Source organism: Malania oleifera, chromosome 3 (assembly GCF_029873635.1).
Source record: "Malania oleifera isolate guangnan ecotype guangnan chromosome 3, ASM2987363v1, whole genome shotgun sequence".
NCBI lineage: Eukaryota > Viridiplantae > Streptophyta > Magnoliopsida > Santalales > Ximeniaceae > Malania > Malania oleifera.
The window spans coordinates 110,846,553-110,864,948 of NC_080419.1; the positions used below are offsets into that span (position 1 = coordinate 110,846,553).

General features: G+C 37.8%; 1 protein-coding gene across 1 annotated transcript in view; it reads right to left on the bottom strand.

Moving 5' to 3' along the window:
* The window catches only part of LOC131152072 (uncharacterized), a 73,362-nt gene that overhangs the window by 42,165 nt on the left and 12,801 nt on the right, over positions 1 to 18,396 (bottom strand). Inside the window, exons 2-4 of the mRNA XM_058103676.1 lie at positions 17,387 to 17,434; positions 16,073 to 16,121; positions 15,889 to 15,937 (exon numbers count right to left, since the gene is read on the bottom strand). Of these exons, the coding sequence (XP_057959659.1) occupies positions 15,889 to 15,937; positions 16,073 to 16,121; positions 17,387 to 17,398 (110 nt within the window). The 5' untranslated portion in view covers positions 17,399 to 17,434. The remainder of the gene's footprint in view (positions 1 to 15,888; positions 15,938 to 16,072; positions 16,122 to 17,386; positions 17,435 to 18,396) is intronic.

Here is an 18,396-nt window from a genome sequence, read left to right on the forward strand (position 1 = left end):
TGCAGTTTGACATCTCTTTAAGTTATCATTCTACAGGCTATTAGAGTACTTGCACCATTTCCTCACTATCATGCAAAAGAATTGGGTGTAGCTACTCTACATGGCTTATTTTTGTTTCAGCGCCCAAAACAGCTCAACAACCAACAAGAGTCTTTTGCACTCATTCACTGTCAAGCAAAAGAATTGGGTGTAGCTACTCTACATGGCTTTTTTTTTTTCCAGTGCCCAAAACAGCTCAACAACCAACAAGAGTCTTTTTGCACTCATTCCAGGCTGGCAGCCGCTATAACCTCCCACAGTGGATAAACCATACAAGAGTTTGAGAGCATACGTCTTCACTAAAAATGGAGACTGAACACAAGGATTTAGAATGGGGAGTAGAATGCAAAGACTTCCTCAAGCCTGGAGAGACCTTCCAAGCAAATGAAGAAGTGGTAGATCAAAGAAGACGATTGTTGCACTCCAACATGGGAGACATGGTACTTGTTAAGCTCCATCATGAACAGACCAAGTCACTATGTGGTTATGATAGGAGACAACTTTGCAAATGTGGACCAATCCCATCATGGCCACAATTGGGAAGGCCTCTTATAAGGTTGATCCTCCAACTTGGATCAAGATGTACCTTGTGTTTCAAGCCATTCATCATCAACACTGAAGATCCAATTGAAGTTAATCAACCAAAGCACCACTGAAGACCATACAAACAAGAGGTTGAGAAGATCATTGCAGACCAAGAGTTCGCATCATGAAGGAGACAACAGTTTAAGTTTCTAGTCAAGTGGAAGGGCTTTAAAGACGAAGAAATGGATGTCAATGAAAGACATGCAATCATTTATGGACAAAGTTGATGAATACTTTGTCAAAGTCTACGAGGACATCAACCATGTATGTGAGCAAAAAAGTCACCGGCCAAGCTTGTTTCGGGCTTTATGTTGATGTGTTACCACTTGTTTTGTGCACATTGGGTGGGTAACCATCCCATCATGTAAATGCTAGTGTAGGTTTTATTTTTTGAGTAGAGTAATGCCTTACTGAAAAAGAGGAGTATGACTCCTCGTTCACATTGAGGTTTCCTAGTTTTAAAGTGAGATTAGCCAACAAAGCACTTTAGGAAAGGGTGAGTATTCACCAATGTTGTAAAAATCACTATCTATTACATAAGTGTTCACCTTACTTGCCTCATCACTAAACACATGTTTCTTACAAAGGTATCATCCTCATTTCAAGCCTCCCAATACATCTAATGGTAGGTGCAAAATTGCATGTTTCTTATATAAGGCCCTCATCAAATTGCTCATTGCCCTTACAAGCCATTTGCTCTACCTTGCAAACTTCCATTGCAAAAGGGGCACACAAGGACAAGATGAGGATGAGAATGTAACCCCAAGAAGGAGTGCAACGTACTTACTCAACTGTTAGAGAGGCAAATGCAGGAACCCAAACTTTCCCAAGGCTAGGGCAAGCCATTCGCTCTACCTTGCAAACTTCCATTGCAAAAGGGGCACACAAGGACAAGATGAGGATGAGAATGTAACCCCAAGAAGGAGTGCAACGTACTTACTCAACTGTTAGAGAGGCAAATGAAGGAACCCAAACTTGCCCAAGGCTACGGATTTATGGGAAAAGCATCTGTGTTGTGGTGGATACCAAGACTAGGGTGAAATGCAAAGATTCAACTTGAAGCTAGATGCATGCAAGCGGTTAACTCCACAAACCAACCTACACTTTAAGTAGCCAAGCAAGTGCAAGTGAAGCTTTGTCAATGGGCAGGAGATGCGAATTTCAGTGTCATTCCAATGGATGATTTCCAAGTGATAATTGGAATAGAATTCTCAAGTAGACTAGATCAGTAATAATGTCGTTCGTTGGTTTCCTTTGTTCAGGCATGCATGTTGCAAACTATGGCAAAAAAAAAAACAATTAGAAGTTCCTATCTACCATACAATTCAAGAAGGAATTGAGAAGGGATGAACCAACTTAATTTTGCAATGGTGGATGAAGATGTAAGACAAGAGATGTTGCCTATTGCCATCGAAAACTTATTGAAGGAATATCAACTATCAAGTTGTGGTTCCAAATAAGCTGACTCACAGCTAGCATGAGCGACGAAGTGTAGAACATAAGATTAAGTTGTTACAATGGGTGAAGCCCCTTGCTAAAGAGATTGGGTTGCGTCTCCAAAGTTATCAAAATTACATAAGCACCTTGATAAGTTAATAGAAGTAGGTTGCATATGACCTTCCAAAGCAAGTTTTGGAGCACTAGTGTTGTTTCATAAGAAACGTGATGGGAGCATGTAAATGTGGGTGGATTACCGCATGGTTAACAAAGTGGTCATGCGCAAGATTGCAGATTTGTTTGACTAGCTAACTCATGCCAAGTACTTCACCAAACTTAACTCGCAATCAAGCTACTATTTGGTGAGGAAGGCAAAGATGATGAGATGAAGACTACTCACATGATGCAGTCATGGTCTTAAATTTCTACGAAATTGTTGAAATTTCCATTGAAATTTCCAATTTCCGTCACCCTCAAAATCACAAATGGTAGTCGATTTCCATTTTACATAATTTCCGTCAAAATTTCAATGAATCATCCGAAATTTATCGAAACCTTGAAATATTAATAAAACCTGTTGAAATTCTAACTATAGAATGAAGTATCCTTGGAACAAAAAACAAAAAAAAAAAAAAAAAATTCTCTTAATTTATTTATTTTTATTGAAAAAAAAAAAAGATAATTACAAGGGCTTTTGAAATTATATGAAAAAATAAATTTAACGCAATATTTTATCTAATCATTCATATCCAAATTATCATTACTTGTATAAAAAGTAATATTAAATTTTCATTTGTATTAACTGAATATGTTTACTACACGTTAGCTTGCAAATATGTTTGATACACATATTTTATTACAACTTTTCTATACACAACATAGATGTATTTAACTTGTAATATATTAGTCCTAAAAACTTATATTATTACATCTATTAACCATTTCAACTTTCATAAAAAGACTCCATGATTTACTATTGATTTCCATTATTTTTTCAAATCCAAATCGAAATAAAATTTGTCAAAATTTCCATAATTTTGGAGCTTCAAAATTTGAGCTGAAATTGAAATTTAAGACCTTGTACACAATACAGGGCTTATAAATTCTTGGTGATGTTAATGAATGAGCTAGCAACTTTTTGTTAATCAATCACTCTTTTGCCTTTTCAAGATGCGTTTGTTGGAGGTAGATACATTTTAGATGCTTCTTTAATTGCCAACAAAGTTGTAGAGATTCCATATGCATATGATAAGAGTTGTTTAGGGTTTTTTGGGCAAGTTCCTACAAAATAAGGGTTTTGGGAATAGGTGGAGAAAGTGCATTACGGTTTGTTTTTGTTCTTCCTTTTATTCAATTAATGTTAATGGTGACCTAAAGCTTGGTTTTAAGCTCTGCCAAGCTTGTGTTGCAATGATTTTCATCTCCTTTTTTGTTTACTTTAGTTGCTTGTCTTCAGTATGATGTTGTCTAGGCGTGCCAATTTACGATATCAAAATCGGTTGTGTTAGTAGCAAAGAGACTTCAATTTTCAATTTTTTTTATAGCAAAAGAAGAAATTCATTAATAGGCTAAGAATATACAAATAGGAAAATAAAATATCTCCTTAACAACAAAGAAGAAAACCAAAAAGAAAGAAGGGCAAAACAAAACAAAAAAAATAAAAAATAAATAAAAAATAAAACAGCACATCCCAACAATTCAACAAAAATTCCAATCATGTTAAATATCCGAAGTGCACACCCCGTTAAAGTTCCCATGACCCACACACCAAAGAGAAGCCAAATAATGAATCTTATCCCAAACCAATAGAAACAACAACTTCCCTAAGAAAATACGTGCATTACGTTCCATCCACAACCCCCAAAATACTGCAAAGAAAGCACACTTCCATGATGCTGCCCTTTCCTTTTTACAACCAAAACTGAAAAAAGAAACTGCCAACAACTCCTCAACTATCTCGAGATAAACCGAAAATTCTCCAGAATAATCCACCGACTTATTCCATATTCTCCATGAAAAATCGCAATGCATAAAAAGATGTAGAGCAAACTCAGAACAGTTAAAGCAAAGCACACAAACATCTAGACAGAGAGCCTTCAAAGGTCTCCTAATCCACAAGAAGTTATTGGAATTGATTCTACTAAGCACAACCAACCAAAGAAAAGCCTTGATTTTTGGGTGACTTTGGCCTTTCAAACAGTTTTATAAAGAGGGAAAAATAATCAATACTAGTCAAAAAATCACAAAAAATATTTTCAAGAATAAATCCCCGATGAATCCAAAGACCAAGACCAACTATCTACTTTCAAAGAGACCCAACAGTTATTCAACAAGACTAGCAAAGAGGATAACTCTTCTATCTCCCTATCATTCAAGGACCTACGAAAGTGAAAATATCAAGGTGGTAAACAACCACATGGATCTACAATAAATGAAGAAATGGAACCATTATGCTCTGAGGTCAAATGAACAAGGCAAGGAAAAGAAGTGGATAAAACAACATTCCCCAACCAATATCTATACAAATACGGATATTACAGCCCCTACCCAAGAAGAATTTAGCATGGGTAATTAAGAGGGGATACATCTGAGAAATAGGTTTCAACAAAACTTTTTCGAAAAACATCTAGATCCCAAATTAGCATCCCACGCATTCTCATCTAGTCCAAATTTGGTTTTAACAACTCTATGCCACAAGGAAGAATTCTCTAGTGAGAACCATCAAAGCCATTTAGCCAAGAGAGTCGTGTTTCTAGACACCAAATTTCCAAGACCCAAACCACCCTCCCATTTAGACCTACACACCACCTTCCACCTCACCAAATGATCCCTAAAGCCCCTACCCCCAATCACAGGAAATCTCTCATAATTCTCTCAATCTTACCAGCAATACCTGCAGGAATTCTAAAGATAGAAAATACAATGGGACACTAGAAAGAATAACCTGAATGAGAGTAATTCTGCTTTCGAGAGAGAAAGAGAGAAGAAAAAAACAAAGGGGGCACTTTTCCACCCCATGGTTTTAAAAATCAAACCAGTGACCAACCTTAATAAAGCCACCGAGTCAGTCGAATCGGTGACGTCTATATCTATCTATATATCTGTGTGTGTGTGTGTCTGTGTGTGTCTGTGTGTGTGCGCGTGTATATATATATTTTATAGCTTCACTGCGGTGCATGGGTGATGGTAATTTCAAAGGGATATGCTTCTCAAATATTAAGCGGGATTGGCTTGCTTTGTTGACTTCTTAGGATGTGCTGATTTCTTGGGCTGCTTTTTACATCTTTTGGTTTTGTTTTTCTTTTTTTTCCTTGGGGATTTCGAGACTTTGTTAAGGAGGTGTCTCTTCTCCTAATTGTACATCCATTTTCTATCTAATGAATTTCTTTTTCTATCAAAATATATGAGTATTTATTACAATGATAATATTACAATATTACAAATGATAATGTTGCAAATACACTGTATAATTAATAATCACCTATTAGCTAATTATGCTAAAAATAATTACTAATCATAAATCATAATTAAGCAAAAATTTAAAATTTTTTATATTCTAAAATATTCATGAAATTTATTAATTATTACATCATAATAAGAGTCAAAAAATATTCAAAGATAAAGAGAAGAGTTTTGATTTTATAAAGAAAATTTGTAGTTAAATTTAAGTTCATCAATGTATTTACATGAATGTAAAATAATTTGATTCCATACATATGCTATTTTGTTGAGAAGCATAACACAAGCGCAAACTTGGCTTGCTGGAAGCGTATCTTCTCCCTTAAAGGAAGGTCCTGGGTTCTAAACCAAGGGTTTGGAATATGCATCCATTTTTTTTTCTCTACTAAAAGAGAACTAGGTCAACTCACCCAGTTCACTGGGTTTGCCTGGGTTGGGCCGAGTTAACTGGGTCGATCCAGATAGACTCAGGTTCATTCCAATTCCAATTTCTATGACATGACCCAGACTGAAAACGCAACCAGTTCTAGTCAAACTAGGTTGAACCAGCTGGTCCAATCTGGGTCTTTAAAGTATGTTCCACCCATCTAAATACTTAGACAGCCTCGCCACAACTAGATCCCAAAAAACTAGCAGATCTAAGATTACCCCCCAATGGAACCCCTAAATAGGATAACAGCCAATCCAACACAACTCAGCCCACCACTAAGGAGAACTCCGTTGCACTCATCAGGCACATTAAAAGCACAATACCACTCTTCCCCATATTAATCTTAAGCCCGAAACCTTTTCAAAAATATGGAGAAGACTCAAAATATTCAAAAAAGAAGGCCTATGATGCAAAACCATCACATCCTCCCTCCCACTCCCAGCCCTTTCACTAGACCTTTATCTGCAGCCCTATCAACCATCCTACTTGTTGATGGTTATCTTGCCATTAGCATTGTTAGTGTGTGTGTGCATTTATGTTAACAAGAGTGAGTTAGTAAAGGCATTATGGTCATTGCATGTACTTTGAAATATATTATAAATAAAGGGAAAAAGCTATCTTTTTTAGTAGGTCTTCCATTTCACCCAATTATTCAACATCGTATCAGAGCAAGATCTTGATACCTAAATCCTAATTGTCACAGCCACCATCAAAACGGAAGCCTAAAGCCCTAAATCTGCTGCATGTCTACCACCGTAGAAGAACTTCCTGCAACACTATAGCCCTAAAAAATAGCCAACAGCTGCCGGAAGCCAAAGAAGTCGGAGGAAAATTCCTGGGCGACACTGTCAATTCAGGAACACAAAATCTACAATAGATTTTGCAAAAACACCACCACTGCCCCCCAACTGAAATCTCATCTCTAGAAACCTCCCTACGCACCCTCATGCGCCGGTTAAAGGCTGCCAGGGCCAACCTCACATGTTAGCACATGAAGCAAATTTCAAGCATGTTTCTGACCTGAATTCTTCCAGCAGGGCTCGAATCTCTCTATAAGCATATTATTGAAGTTTTTCACGATGTTTTTGGTTCAGAGATCTTACCTTTTTAGTTGCTCATTTACGACATCTGAGAAATGGTTGTTTGGTGTTTTTCAAAGCTGCTTGTCAATGGTTATTGAGATTATTGAGCCTAACAGTGGTATTTGCTATGTTTTTTTTAATGGTATTTGGTAACCATACTGTATGTATGTCATCCAATATCTCTCCCACTAGTTCCAGGATTATCAGTTTTGCAGCTACTGACCATATGACAGGTGTCACCAACATCTTTTCTACTCTCCAGTATTCTACAAATCTACCTCAAGTTAACCCTTGTTGATGGGTCCACTACTGCTACTAAGGGAATAGGAACAATAAATCCTACTCCCACCATCTCTCTTTCTTCTATCCTCTACATTCCTAAATCTCCCTTTAATCTCATGTCTGTTAGTAAATTACTTAGTCACTAAATTGCCCTACAACCTGTTTCCTAATTTTGTTCTTATTCAAGAACTAAAGATGATAAAGATGATTGGCACAAGACGTGAGGCTAATGGACTTTACTACTTTGAGTCGCTCTCTACTCCTATTGCCTGTAGTGTTCCTGTCACAACACATCAAATCCATTTTCGCCTTGGTAATCCATCATTGGACAAGTTAAAACAGCTAGTTCCTACTTTGAGTTTCATGTCTACCCTCGATTGTGAGTCTTGTCAATTAGGAAAGCATCATCGTGTTCTCTTTGCCTCCTGAGCCAATAAAATAGTTGTTAGCCCTTTAATGTTAGTCCATTCCGATGTTTGAGGTCCTAGTCATGTCACATCAAAGTTGGGGTTGCAATACTTTGTCACTTTTGTCGATGACTATTCCAGAATGACTTGGCTATATTTGATGAAAGCTCGTTCTTAGTTGCTTAATATCTTTTGTGCCTTCTATTCTCAAATAAGAACTCTATTTGATATGCCAATCTGAATACTTCGCAATGGTAATGCTAAAGAGTACTTCAGTAGTCAATTCATTACCTATATGACAAACTTTGGCATGATCCATTAGTCATCTTGTGCTCACACTCCACAACAAAATGGAGTTGTAGAGAGGAAAAACAAACATATTGTTGAAGTCACTTGAACCCTTTTGAATCAAATGAATGTGCCCAAAGTTTTTTGGAGTCATGTTGCGCTCACTGCTCGCTCTCTCATCAATAAAATGTCTTCTTCTATCCGTGGTGGTAAAATCCCATATTCAATTATCTTCCTAAGGCTCCTTTGTTCTCCCTTCCTCCTCACATTTGGTTGTGTCCTTCTTCATTAGTTAAATCCAGGAAGGGATGAATTGGATCCTCATGCTGTCAAAAGTATTTTTCTAGGTTATTCCTATACTCAAAAAAGGATATCGATGTTAGAGTCCTACTTTACATCGATTCTTTGTCTCTATTGATGTCACATTTTTTGAGTCTACAACGTACTATTTTGATTCCTTGAATTCTATCGGCCTTGATGAGTCTCTTCCTCTGCCTAGCCTTCCCGTTCCTAACTTATTTCCTTCGTCTAATCCTCCACATCTTCATTCAATTTAAGTCCTCATCGCTTGGATCATCCCAATCTGCAAGTGTATACACGACGACTCAAGGAAGGAGAGCCTCCTACAGCTTCCACTTCTAAGCCTCCAATTTCCTCATCAGATGATCCTTTTTCCCAAGCGGTTGATCCTCCTAATGTTGTTCGAAAAGATAAACGCACTTGTACCCAGCATCCAATCTCAAATTTTGTTTCTTTTGATTTCTTGTCAACCTCATACTACTGTTTTGTTAGTATCCTATCTTCTATTGCTCGTCCCAAGTCTATTTCTAAAGCTCTATCCCATTATGGGTGGAGGAATACAATGACAGAATAGATGCATACTCTGCAAGATAATGATACTTGGGACTTGGTACGTTTTCCTCCTAATAAGTCTGTGGTTGGTTGTCGTTGGGTGTATACTGTGAAAAGTTAATCCAAATGGTTCCTTAGCTCGATTGAAGGCCTGCCTTGTTGCTAAGGAATATACTCAGGTGTATGGCCTACACTATTCTACACGTTCTCCCTATAGCCAAACTTGCCTTGATACGTTTGTTCATCTCCTTAGTTAGAAATGAAGAATGCTTCCCTACATGGTGATCTTCAGGAGGATGTCTATATGGAGAAACCACCTGGGTTTGTTGCCCAAGGGGATTCAGGTTTAATGTGTTGGCTCAAAAAGTCACAACATGGTTTAAAATTGTCTCCAAAGGCATGGTTGGGTGCTTTAGTGTTGTAGTACTTGAGTTTGGCCTTCAATAGTGTGCAGTAGATCATTCTGTATTTTATCGTCATGCTCCATCCAAAAGGATTCTACTTATTGTGTACATGGATGATATTGTGATTACTGATGATGATGATCAAGATATTAAAAGCCTAAAGCATTTCCCGCAGACTAAGTTTCGAACAAAGGATTTGGAAACATTGAAGTACTTCTTAGGTATATAAGTATCAAGATCTTGTACCAAAACCGTATTGTCACATAAGAAGTATGTTCTTGATCTTTTAGATGAGACTAGACTACTAGGATCCAATCCCATTGATACACCTATGGATCCTAATAGTAAGCTAGTGCCAGATATAGGTGATTTGTTTCCCAACCCAAGACAATATCAGGAACTTGTTGGAAAGTTAAATTATCTCATAATCACTTGGCCGGATTTACCATTCACAACAAGTGTTGTGAGTCAGTTTTTTTATTCTCTAAGAAGAAGGCATTGGGATGCAGTAATTCACATCTTGAGATATCTCAAAGGTGCACCTAGGAGAGGTCTCTTATACCAAGATCGAGGACACTCATTCAAGGATATACTGATGCAGATTGGGTCAATTCATCTTCTGGTAGAAGATCTTCAACCGGGTACTCTATTCTTGTTGGTGGAATTTGTTTTCTTGGAGGAGTAAGAAACAAACTATGGTGGCCAGGTTAAGCGTTAAGTCAAAGTATAGGGCCATGGCTCACACTACATGTGTACATTTTTGGTTGAAGAACATGTGGGAAGAAGTGGGTTTTGCACATTGTCAATCTATGGAACTGATATGTGATAATCAAGCTTCCATTCATATTGCTTCCAACCCGATCTTCCATGAGCAGACAAACCACATTGAAGTTGATTGCCACTTTGTTGGAGAGAAACTTGTGCAGAAGCTCATTACCTCCACTCATATGAAGTCTAATTTGTAGCTTGCTGATTTATTTATTAAAGCCTTAGGGGGTGCTTGTGTTAAATTCATTTGTCACAAGCTGGAAGCATATGATATATATGCTCCAGCTTGAGAGGGAGCATTGATGGTCATCTTAGTCATTAGCATTATTAGTGTGTGAGTGTTATGTTAACAAGAGTTAGTAAGGGCATTATGATCATTGTATGTACTTTGACATATATAATAAATAAAGGGAGAGACCTATCTTTTTGAGTAGGCCTTCCATTTCACCCAATTATTCAACGATACTCAAAAACATCAGCCACTAAAACGAACAAAAACGAGGAAAGAGGGTCACCTTGTCTAATCCCCCTCATAGCCCTAAACCAAGATTTAGGCTTGCCAATTCACTAAAACCAAATAATTCATGCTAGAGACGCAACCTCTCATCGACCTACGCCATCTCCAAACCACTTTTTCATAAAAAACTTATCAAAGAAATTACAACTCACTTTATCATAGCTTTTTTAAAATCCAATTTAAAAATGAACACCTCCTTCTTCTTCTCCAAGTATTCTCAAGAACTTCATTAGCAATCAAAATAGCATCCACAATCTATTCCCCCCCCCTCCCCAACTCCATGAACTCAGTTTGAGCCTTGGTAATAGTCTTATCAAGCACCACACTCAACATGTTAGCTAGTACTTCAATGATTATTTGATAAACACTAGATACTAGACTAATAGGTCTATAGTCAGATATCTTGATAGAGCTACTTTTCTTCTACACCAAAGTTATAAAAATGGAATTAATACTCTTGCTTAAAATCCAATTCCAGTAAAATTCATTAAAAACCTTCAACAAGTCATCCTTAACCACCATCCAACAATCTTGAAAGAATGACAAATTGATCCCATCCGGCCCTAGAGCTTTATCACTCTCCACCCTAGAGATGGCAGTCCTCACTCCTTGCTAAAAAGGTCTCTACAACAGCTATCTTATCATCTTCATTTTTCTAATGATAATATTCTTTTTGTGAAATATGATTTAGAATGTTTTAAGAGTTTTAAAACAATTTTGCAAAATTTTGGGGTTCTTATGGTTTTTAGGTTAATCTATCTAAATCTAGTTTGGTTAGTCTAGGAAGGATGTCTCTTGTTATGCCCATTTACCTAGCTGTAAGCCTGTAACCTTTAGGAGTAGCATCACACTTATTTACTTCATCCTTTGGGGTGTTTATTCTATTTATTTAGGGGATTCAGTTGTGTAGACAGTTCCTAAGTGTTATATGGATAAAAATGAGAATATTTTTCTTCAGGTGGTCACATTAAGCCTGGCAATCTTTCTTCTTTATTTGCTGCCCTCATTTAAGATCCATGTTAGTGTGGCTGAGAAGATAAAGAAGTTAATAAGATAATTTCTACAGATTAGGATGGCCGATGGCAGGAATGACATTGTTAGGATAAAAAACCTACATCTAATGTGAGTTTGGGGATAAGTAGTCTAGTGTCCAAAAACAATTCCTTAAGGTGGAAATGGTTGTAGTGCTATCAAAAAAACGGGGGAAACGGTTGTAGTGTATTCCTTTGGGAACTAAGTCCCTTTGAACCAAGATGATAACAAGGAAGTATGAGCTACAATAAAATTGATTGGATGCCAAGGTAGGGACCAATATTTCACACACTAGTCCTTGGAAATTTCGTGATGCATTCAGAGGTGGGATGATTGTTATTCAATACAAATCCCACATGGTGTGGAAGTGTCAAGGTGGCGATCCCTTTATAAACATTGTTATATTTGATGTCTAGTGTTTCAATGGAAAAAGGTGCAATTGCTTCTTCCAAAATCACAATTATTTTGAAAATGAATAGCTCCTTCAGCGAAGCGAAGCCAATTTGCTGTCAAGTTGAGATACATTTCTACTCCAACAAAGATGTTTCTTTGTTGTCGAGTTGGACAAGATTTATTCGAAACAATGGGGAAGGTCAATTGCTCTTTAGGCAAATAGATTTTTTTTGTTTGTGGACAATGGTGAGATTTTCAAATTTGCAAAGAAAAATGCTGGTTCTATCATATTTTCCTGGCACATGAGGAAAGAAAATGGTTTTCCAAAATTCTCTTTACAGAAACAGAGAACCTTTGGACAGACTTTCAGGGCACCAAGCCATTTTTTTACGCTAAGATTGAGAGCCAATGGTGTCGGTAGGTTTCTATCCCTAGAGAGGATCCCAAAAAAAGGTTTAATACAATTGATTTGTATTCCAGAAGGAAAGGAGCAAGGGGATGGAAGAGTTCTTTCAAATTGTGAAGGGAATTGCAAAATGAAATCAAAAGAAAAGTGTCAACAACAGGGTGTGCCAATAATGAGTTGCATGGAATGTGGCTACACAAATGTGTGACCAAAAGCTGGGATCGCAGATCAGCTTCTCCGTGAGAGCAAACAATCCACAACAGAGTCAGGTGAAGTTACATATCAGAGGCATGGGAGGGATTCCGGTGAAAAACAGCTAAGCGGGAGGATCTCTGGCAAAAGAAACCAAGAAAGGAAAAATTATGACCAAGGAAAGTTTGATAGTCCCTTAAATGGGGGGATTGGAAAGGTTTTCAGTGATGGAATCCAACTTCAACACTATTACACAGGACTGGAGTTTTTAGATGTGCAGATATTGTGGGATTAATTGGGCTAGAAGAAAAAAGTTTGCCGGGATTAAATAAGAGAATGCTAGCCCCAACCAGAGAAGAGCTACTTACAGGCCTTGAAAACTGGGCTGGAGAATATGCAAATTTCTACCCACTGAGAAACTGGAAATGGGGCTCTTATCTGCTGCTATAAAGTCTGACCAGCATTTTGTTGAGAAATATAAACAGGATAAAGAGGAACTTCCATTATCCACTGCTCCCATGCCATCCACTTCCCTTACCATATCAGGCAAGACTTTGCAATTAATCTCTAAAATGCATCCTGCTGATCCGACAAAAGTCCTTAACCCCACTTTTCGATCCAAGACTATGAGGATACCCCAGGCAACAAAATTTCATGTTCCATAAAATTTTTCAAACACCTTCATGATGTCATTCTTAGGCACCACCCAGTTCTCTTGAAGGAAGCCATAGAAAACCTGTCAGACCCTGCACCTTGTCCTCATTACACTCCCAAGCACCGCCTCATCTTCTTTTCTTTAAAAGGATTTCCAGCCAAATGGCTTTCTCTTCCCCTATTCTTATTTCTTGCAAAGCCCAATCCTTCCAGATGGTCTCCAACTAACCATACCCAACTCCCCATATACAGGTTCAAGAGTAACTACATATAACTTCGTTCACCTCTCTCATCATATTCCCTTCCCTCCACCTCCACCTCCACCTCCTCCTTGCAAATAAATTTACACTTACTGTGGAAATTAGCCATTCTATGAAAGCATTTATGTTTTTGCCCCCAACCTTTAGCCAATGCACCCTTAATTTCTGTTTCCAAATGATCCCACCATCCTGATGACATTAGCCACCTCTCCCGTAAGCAGGAATCTTCTCTCCCTTTCTTGAAAAGATAAACCCATTGTTGATTCCTTATCATCCAACTCATTAATTTCATGAGGAAGATTATCCTTTCTCACCTTTTCACCGAACACTTGGTTCCATTTCTTTAGAATAATTTTCAATCCTTTCAATTTAGAAGTCACCACAAACTGGCAGATCACTCCTCCTTTATCTCCTGCTGTAAATGTTTACGAAGTCTTTAAAAATTGAAACCATTGACTTTCAGCCACATTTCAAACTGAAATAGTGTTGTACTTGGTACCCTCCACAAGCCCACATGCCCAGCAAATTAGTGTGATGAGTGTTGAAGAAATGCTCCTCCCACTCAATGAAGACCAAGAATCAATTAATTCTGGACATAATCAGGTCTTCATTAAGATTTTCCCAAGTAAGAAGCCCTCCCAACAGAGGCTTCAATTAAAGCATCAGCGTTCAGGAAATCTCTGAACTCCCCTATATCAGGGGTCTCCCTCCTGTCTCCGTTCCTTTCATGAGGAAAGAGATGAGTGCTGGAATTAACCCATAACAATTTATTCCTTAGCTAAAAACAATTTATTCCAAAGTTTTCCCCTGTTCTCATCTCCAGGGGGATCCCCAGATCTTGCCCTGTGTGCTCTACTGACACCAACTCTAGTGATTCACAAAACACCAAGTCAACATTGTCCCTTTCATTCATGGTCTCGAACTTAGGCTCAAACTCTGCAGCCATAATAGCAAGACACTCTCCAGCAAATCTCCCCTTTTCTGGCTAGTGCCCAACTGAAAAACATCAAACTTCATATTCTTCATCCCCTCTCAAGATTGCTAAATCCAAACTTCCAACGCTGCATTATCCTCAATCTTTGAGATCCCCACTTGATGAGAAATATTGAATGGCTTTCCCCTTTCCTTACTTGGGGACATCTCCTTTGTATGCTCCAGCTTTGAATGGGCTTTATTATCAAAGAGGCACAAATTAACCAGGAACTTGGGCGTGTCTCACAACAAAAGCCCCAGTCCTTAAATCTCTTCTATTTTTCCCTTTATCCTCTTGCCTCCTTCCAAGTTATCTCCAAATTCTTGAAAGCTTGCAAAAACTTTGGGCTATTTGAGGCTCACAGGCCCAGAATTCAAATTCAAACAGTAGATGTCTATCATTCAAGGGTTCTCAACACCATTGCTCGACCCAATCACTCTTATGGGGCACAGTGTCTTTCTACCCTCTTGAATCCTTGATCTCTGCTGGCTTGCAACCTTACTGCCAAATGATTCTCTTCCCTCCCAGGATGTCACCTCTCCTACCCCAAGCTGGAGCCACATTAAAGCCAACAGCAGACAAGAGAGATCCTTAGCCCCTCCTTCATAGATTTCACCTTGCCTTCTCTCCCTGCCCCTGCCTCCTTCAAATCCCCTCCAGCCCCTTTTTCCACCAGCTCACATCTCCAGACAAACCTTTGGTTCAACTCCCTCAGGCATTCACACAATTTTCTCCAACCTCTGGCTTTGACACCCACTACAAAAATCAGCATCCTCAATCCCCCTTTGTTAACCTCCAGTGGTTCCAGAAATTTGCCCTTGATATTGCTGTTCCAGGAGAATACCAAAGTCTTGTCAGCACTTTGAAGCCTCCTGAACCACTACCCATGTCCTATAGCTCGAGAACAACTCCCACATCTTCATCGACAATCTCAACTCTGCCGCTCTTAGGAACAGAGAAACCATGCATTATTATCTCCATTTAAACTTTCCAAATTTCTATGCCATGATTTGTCACTGATCTACATCATGCCATCATTGTTCCAACTGAAATCCCAATTCCCACTCTTCTAGGACCCTTAAAATTTCCATTGAGATAAAAAAGTAGTACCTTGAACTTCATGGCATCAGAATCATTAGTAACTTCCAATATTCAAATTTTTCACCAACCAAGTTGTGTATTAGAGCAACACTCATAAGCAAATTCTCTGATCAAATGTATATACATTAAAAAGTAATTCAATAAAAAGTAAATAACTTTCTCAAAGCTCCTTCAAAGGAAAAATACTTCTAGTTGATTATTCAAACATAAATACTTTTCATTTCAAAATGCCAGGACACAATTAACAGTTCATGTGTAGAATAGGATATTGCAGAAAATATATCTATACATTGAGAGGCTCTACATAGAATTTGATGAAAATTGTACCTAGACAGACGTTCTGTCAATTCTGCATGCCTTTTGATGACATTCGCAACTGGCAAAAAAAAAGAAAAAAAAAACAACAAAAAACAAAAATCAAAATAAAACAAATACATTTTAATAATTTAATATATTAAAAACAGGAAAAAAGAAAAGGATGAAGTGTGAACTATAAAGAGAGATTAATTACATCTTGCTCGTGTAGTCTCCAACCGTACATCATCCTCTTGTATAAATTTCTGTCAGAGAGCAGCACAACAATTATAACGATACAAAGGACGGTGAAAAGGTCAACTTCACCACACGTTATCTAATGGTCTTAATACTGTTTTATTAAGCCAGGAGCCTTTTTAATCACCTCTTTGATCTCTCCGCTCGAACGGCAGATATTGTTCAAGCTCTTTTAAAAATTAAATGATGAAACTGCTCTGACCCACTCATAAGGAACATCCCTTCATAATTGACTCTCTCACGCCTCTTTATGCTAATGATGACAGCACCACAACATATAATGTGTGTGACCCTCTGGCAGAAATAATCCCAGAGATGCGAGGAAAATCACAACAATAATAGCATCACATCTTACAGACCCCGCCCCAAGAAAAATAATAATAATAATAATAACAAGTGAACAACAACAACACATAATCAAATACAGCTTAAGCACGCTGTTTCATCCATTGTTCTACTTCTAGTTTTCTTCTATAGCTGTCCTCTTCATTCTCTCCTTGTCAACGGATTACTGAACAAGGAATAGACGCAGGCTGCTCTAAGTGTCAAAAGTGTCCTTAAGGGTTTCACTAAATGTTTTAATGCTTCTCATACCTTCCTTATCCATTAACCATACCAATAAACAGCGAGAGATACATGAAAATATGTCCCAAAACATTCCCAATTATTTAGGTAGGATATAAAATATTTTGACTTAATTTGATAAAATTGAAAAGTAGCTGAAAAAAAAATGATGATAAAAGTACATGTGTTAGATAGAGAAAGGAGAAACCATAACCAAGGCTAAAACAAGTCCTCCAAAATTTGAAAAAATCAAATTAAGTAGCTGAAAATATTGAGTGGCACTGAACACTTGAAAACTTGTTCTAGAGTTTACAGTCAAGTCTTTCCAGCTTCATATTCTAAACCCCTCTCTCAAGTATTTAATATATGTTATCAAACACAGAGAATATGTAAATCACTTGGTAAAATCTGTTTGCAGCACTTTGAAAGTTATCAAACAAGCCATAAGAAAATCCTTCTTCATGGGACGTCTGAACTCCCAATTATTTAGGGGAAAAAAAAAAAACATACACCAAACACCAAGTACACCAGGCCCCTACACCATATTGGGTATGAGCCTAAATTTATTATGCTACTATAAAAATATATCAACAATTAGTGATCCTGACAACAATATGACAAACATTTTAAAAACAGCCATTGATTTCATTAATTGTATAAGAAGAGAACAAATGGTCTATGGAAAGACAAAGCATATATGAATCATTACCACTTCTCCCATTACTGCATATAGCTGTTCTTCAAGCTGTACGAGATGCTGCACAATTCAACAAATTTGAATCTTCAGTGCACAGAATCAGATAAGCAACAACAAATTAGCCATAACCAGAGCAAATGCAGGAAATATACTCTGAAGTTTAACCAACAAAGTTGAAATACAACACTTTACTACGAGAAGTGAATAGAGATCTGGATTTAATATGCACTGAGAGTAAGGATTGATTTATATGAACTTAATATAAAATGAATATAGCAAGTTTTGAGCACAATAATGCATTTCATTGAACTAATTGATTCATCACTTTTATAAAAGCTATACATCACTATAACTGAGGAGTCATACTCCCCTTTTTTCCTCTAAGGCGTTACTCTACTCAGAATAAACCTAATGCATGATGGTTACCCATCCAATGTGCACAAGACCAGTAGCACGCAAGCATTAGGCCCTAAACAAGCTTGGCTCATAACAATCTTCCCCACTTGCAGTCAACGTTCTCGTAAACTTTCATGCTAAGTACTCTTAATCTTTATCCAACATCCAGCTCATTTGTTCACCTCTGAGGCCCTTCTGCTTCGGTGAGAGCTTGTGCGCTATCGCCAAACCCTGCAAGAATCTATTTAAGTTCACTCGCTGTGTGTTCTTCAATGCTGCTCCGATCAATTAACTGCAGTCAACGTCAGCATTTAATGGCTTGAGGCAGCTAACATTAGGATGCACCTTCATCTACGATGGAGCCTCAAAGGATCAACCTTGCAAGAAGCCTTCTAGATTTTGGAGAAGATGGAGACTCAACCTTCATATTTGCAAAGTAGTCTCTTATCTCAACCTTGTAGTGACCTATTTTGTTCTAAATGGAGCTTAACAAGCACCATGTCTCCCATGTTGAAGTGCAATGGTCTTGTCCTTTAACTGCCCACTTCTTCATTTGCTTGTTGCTTTCTATAGGTAGGCTTGGACAATCTCCGCATTTTGTCTTCATTCTTTAGAGAAAATGTACA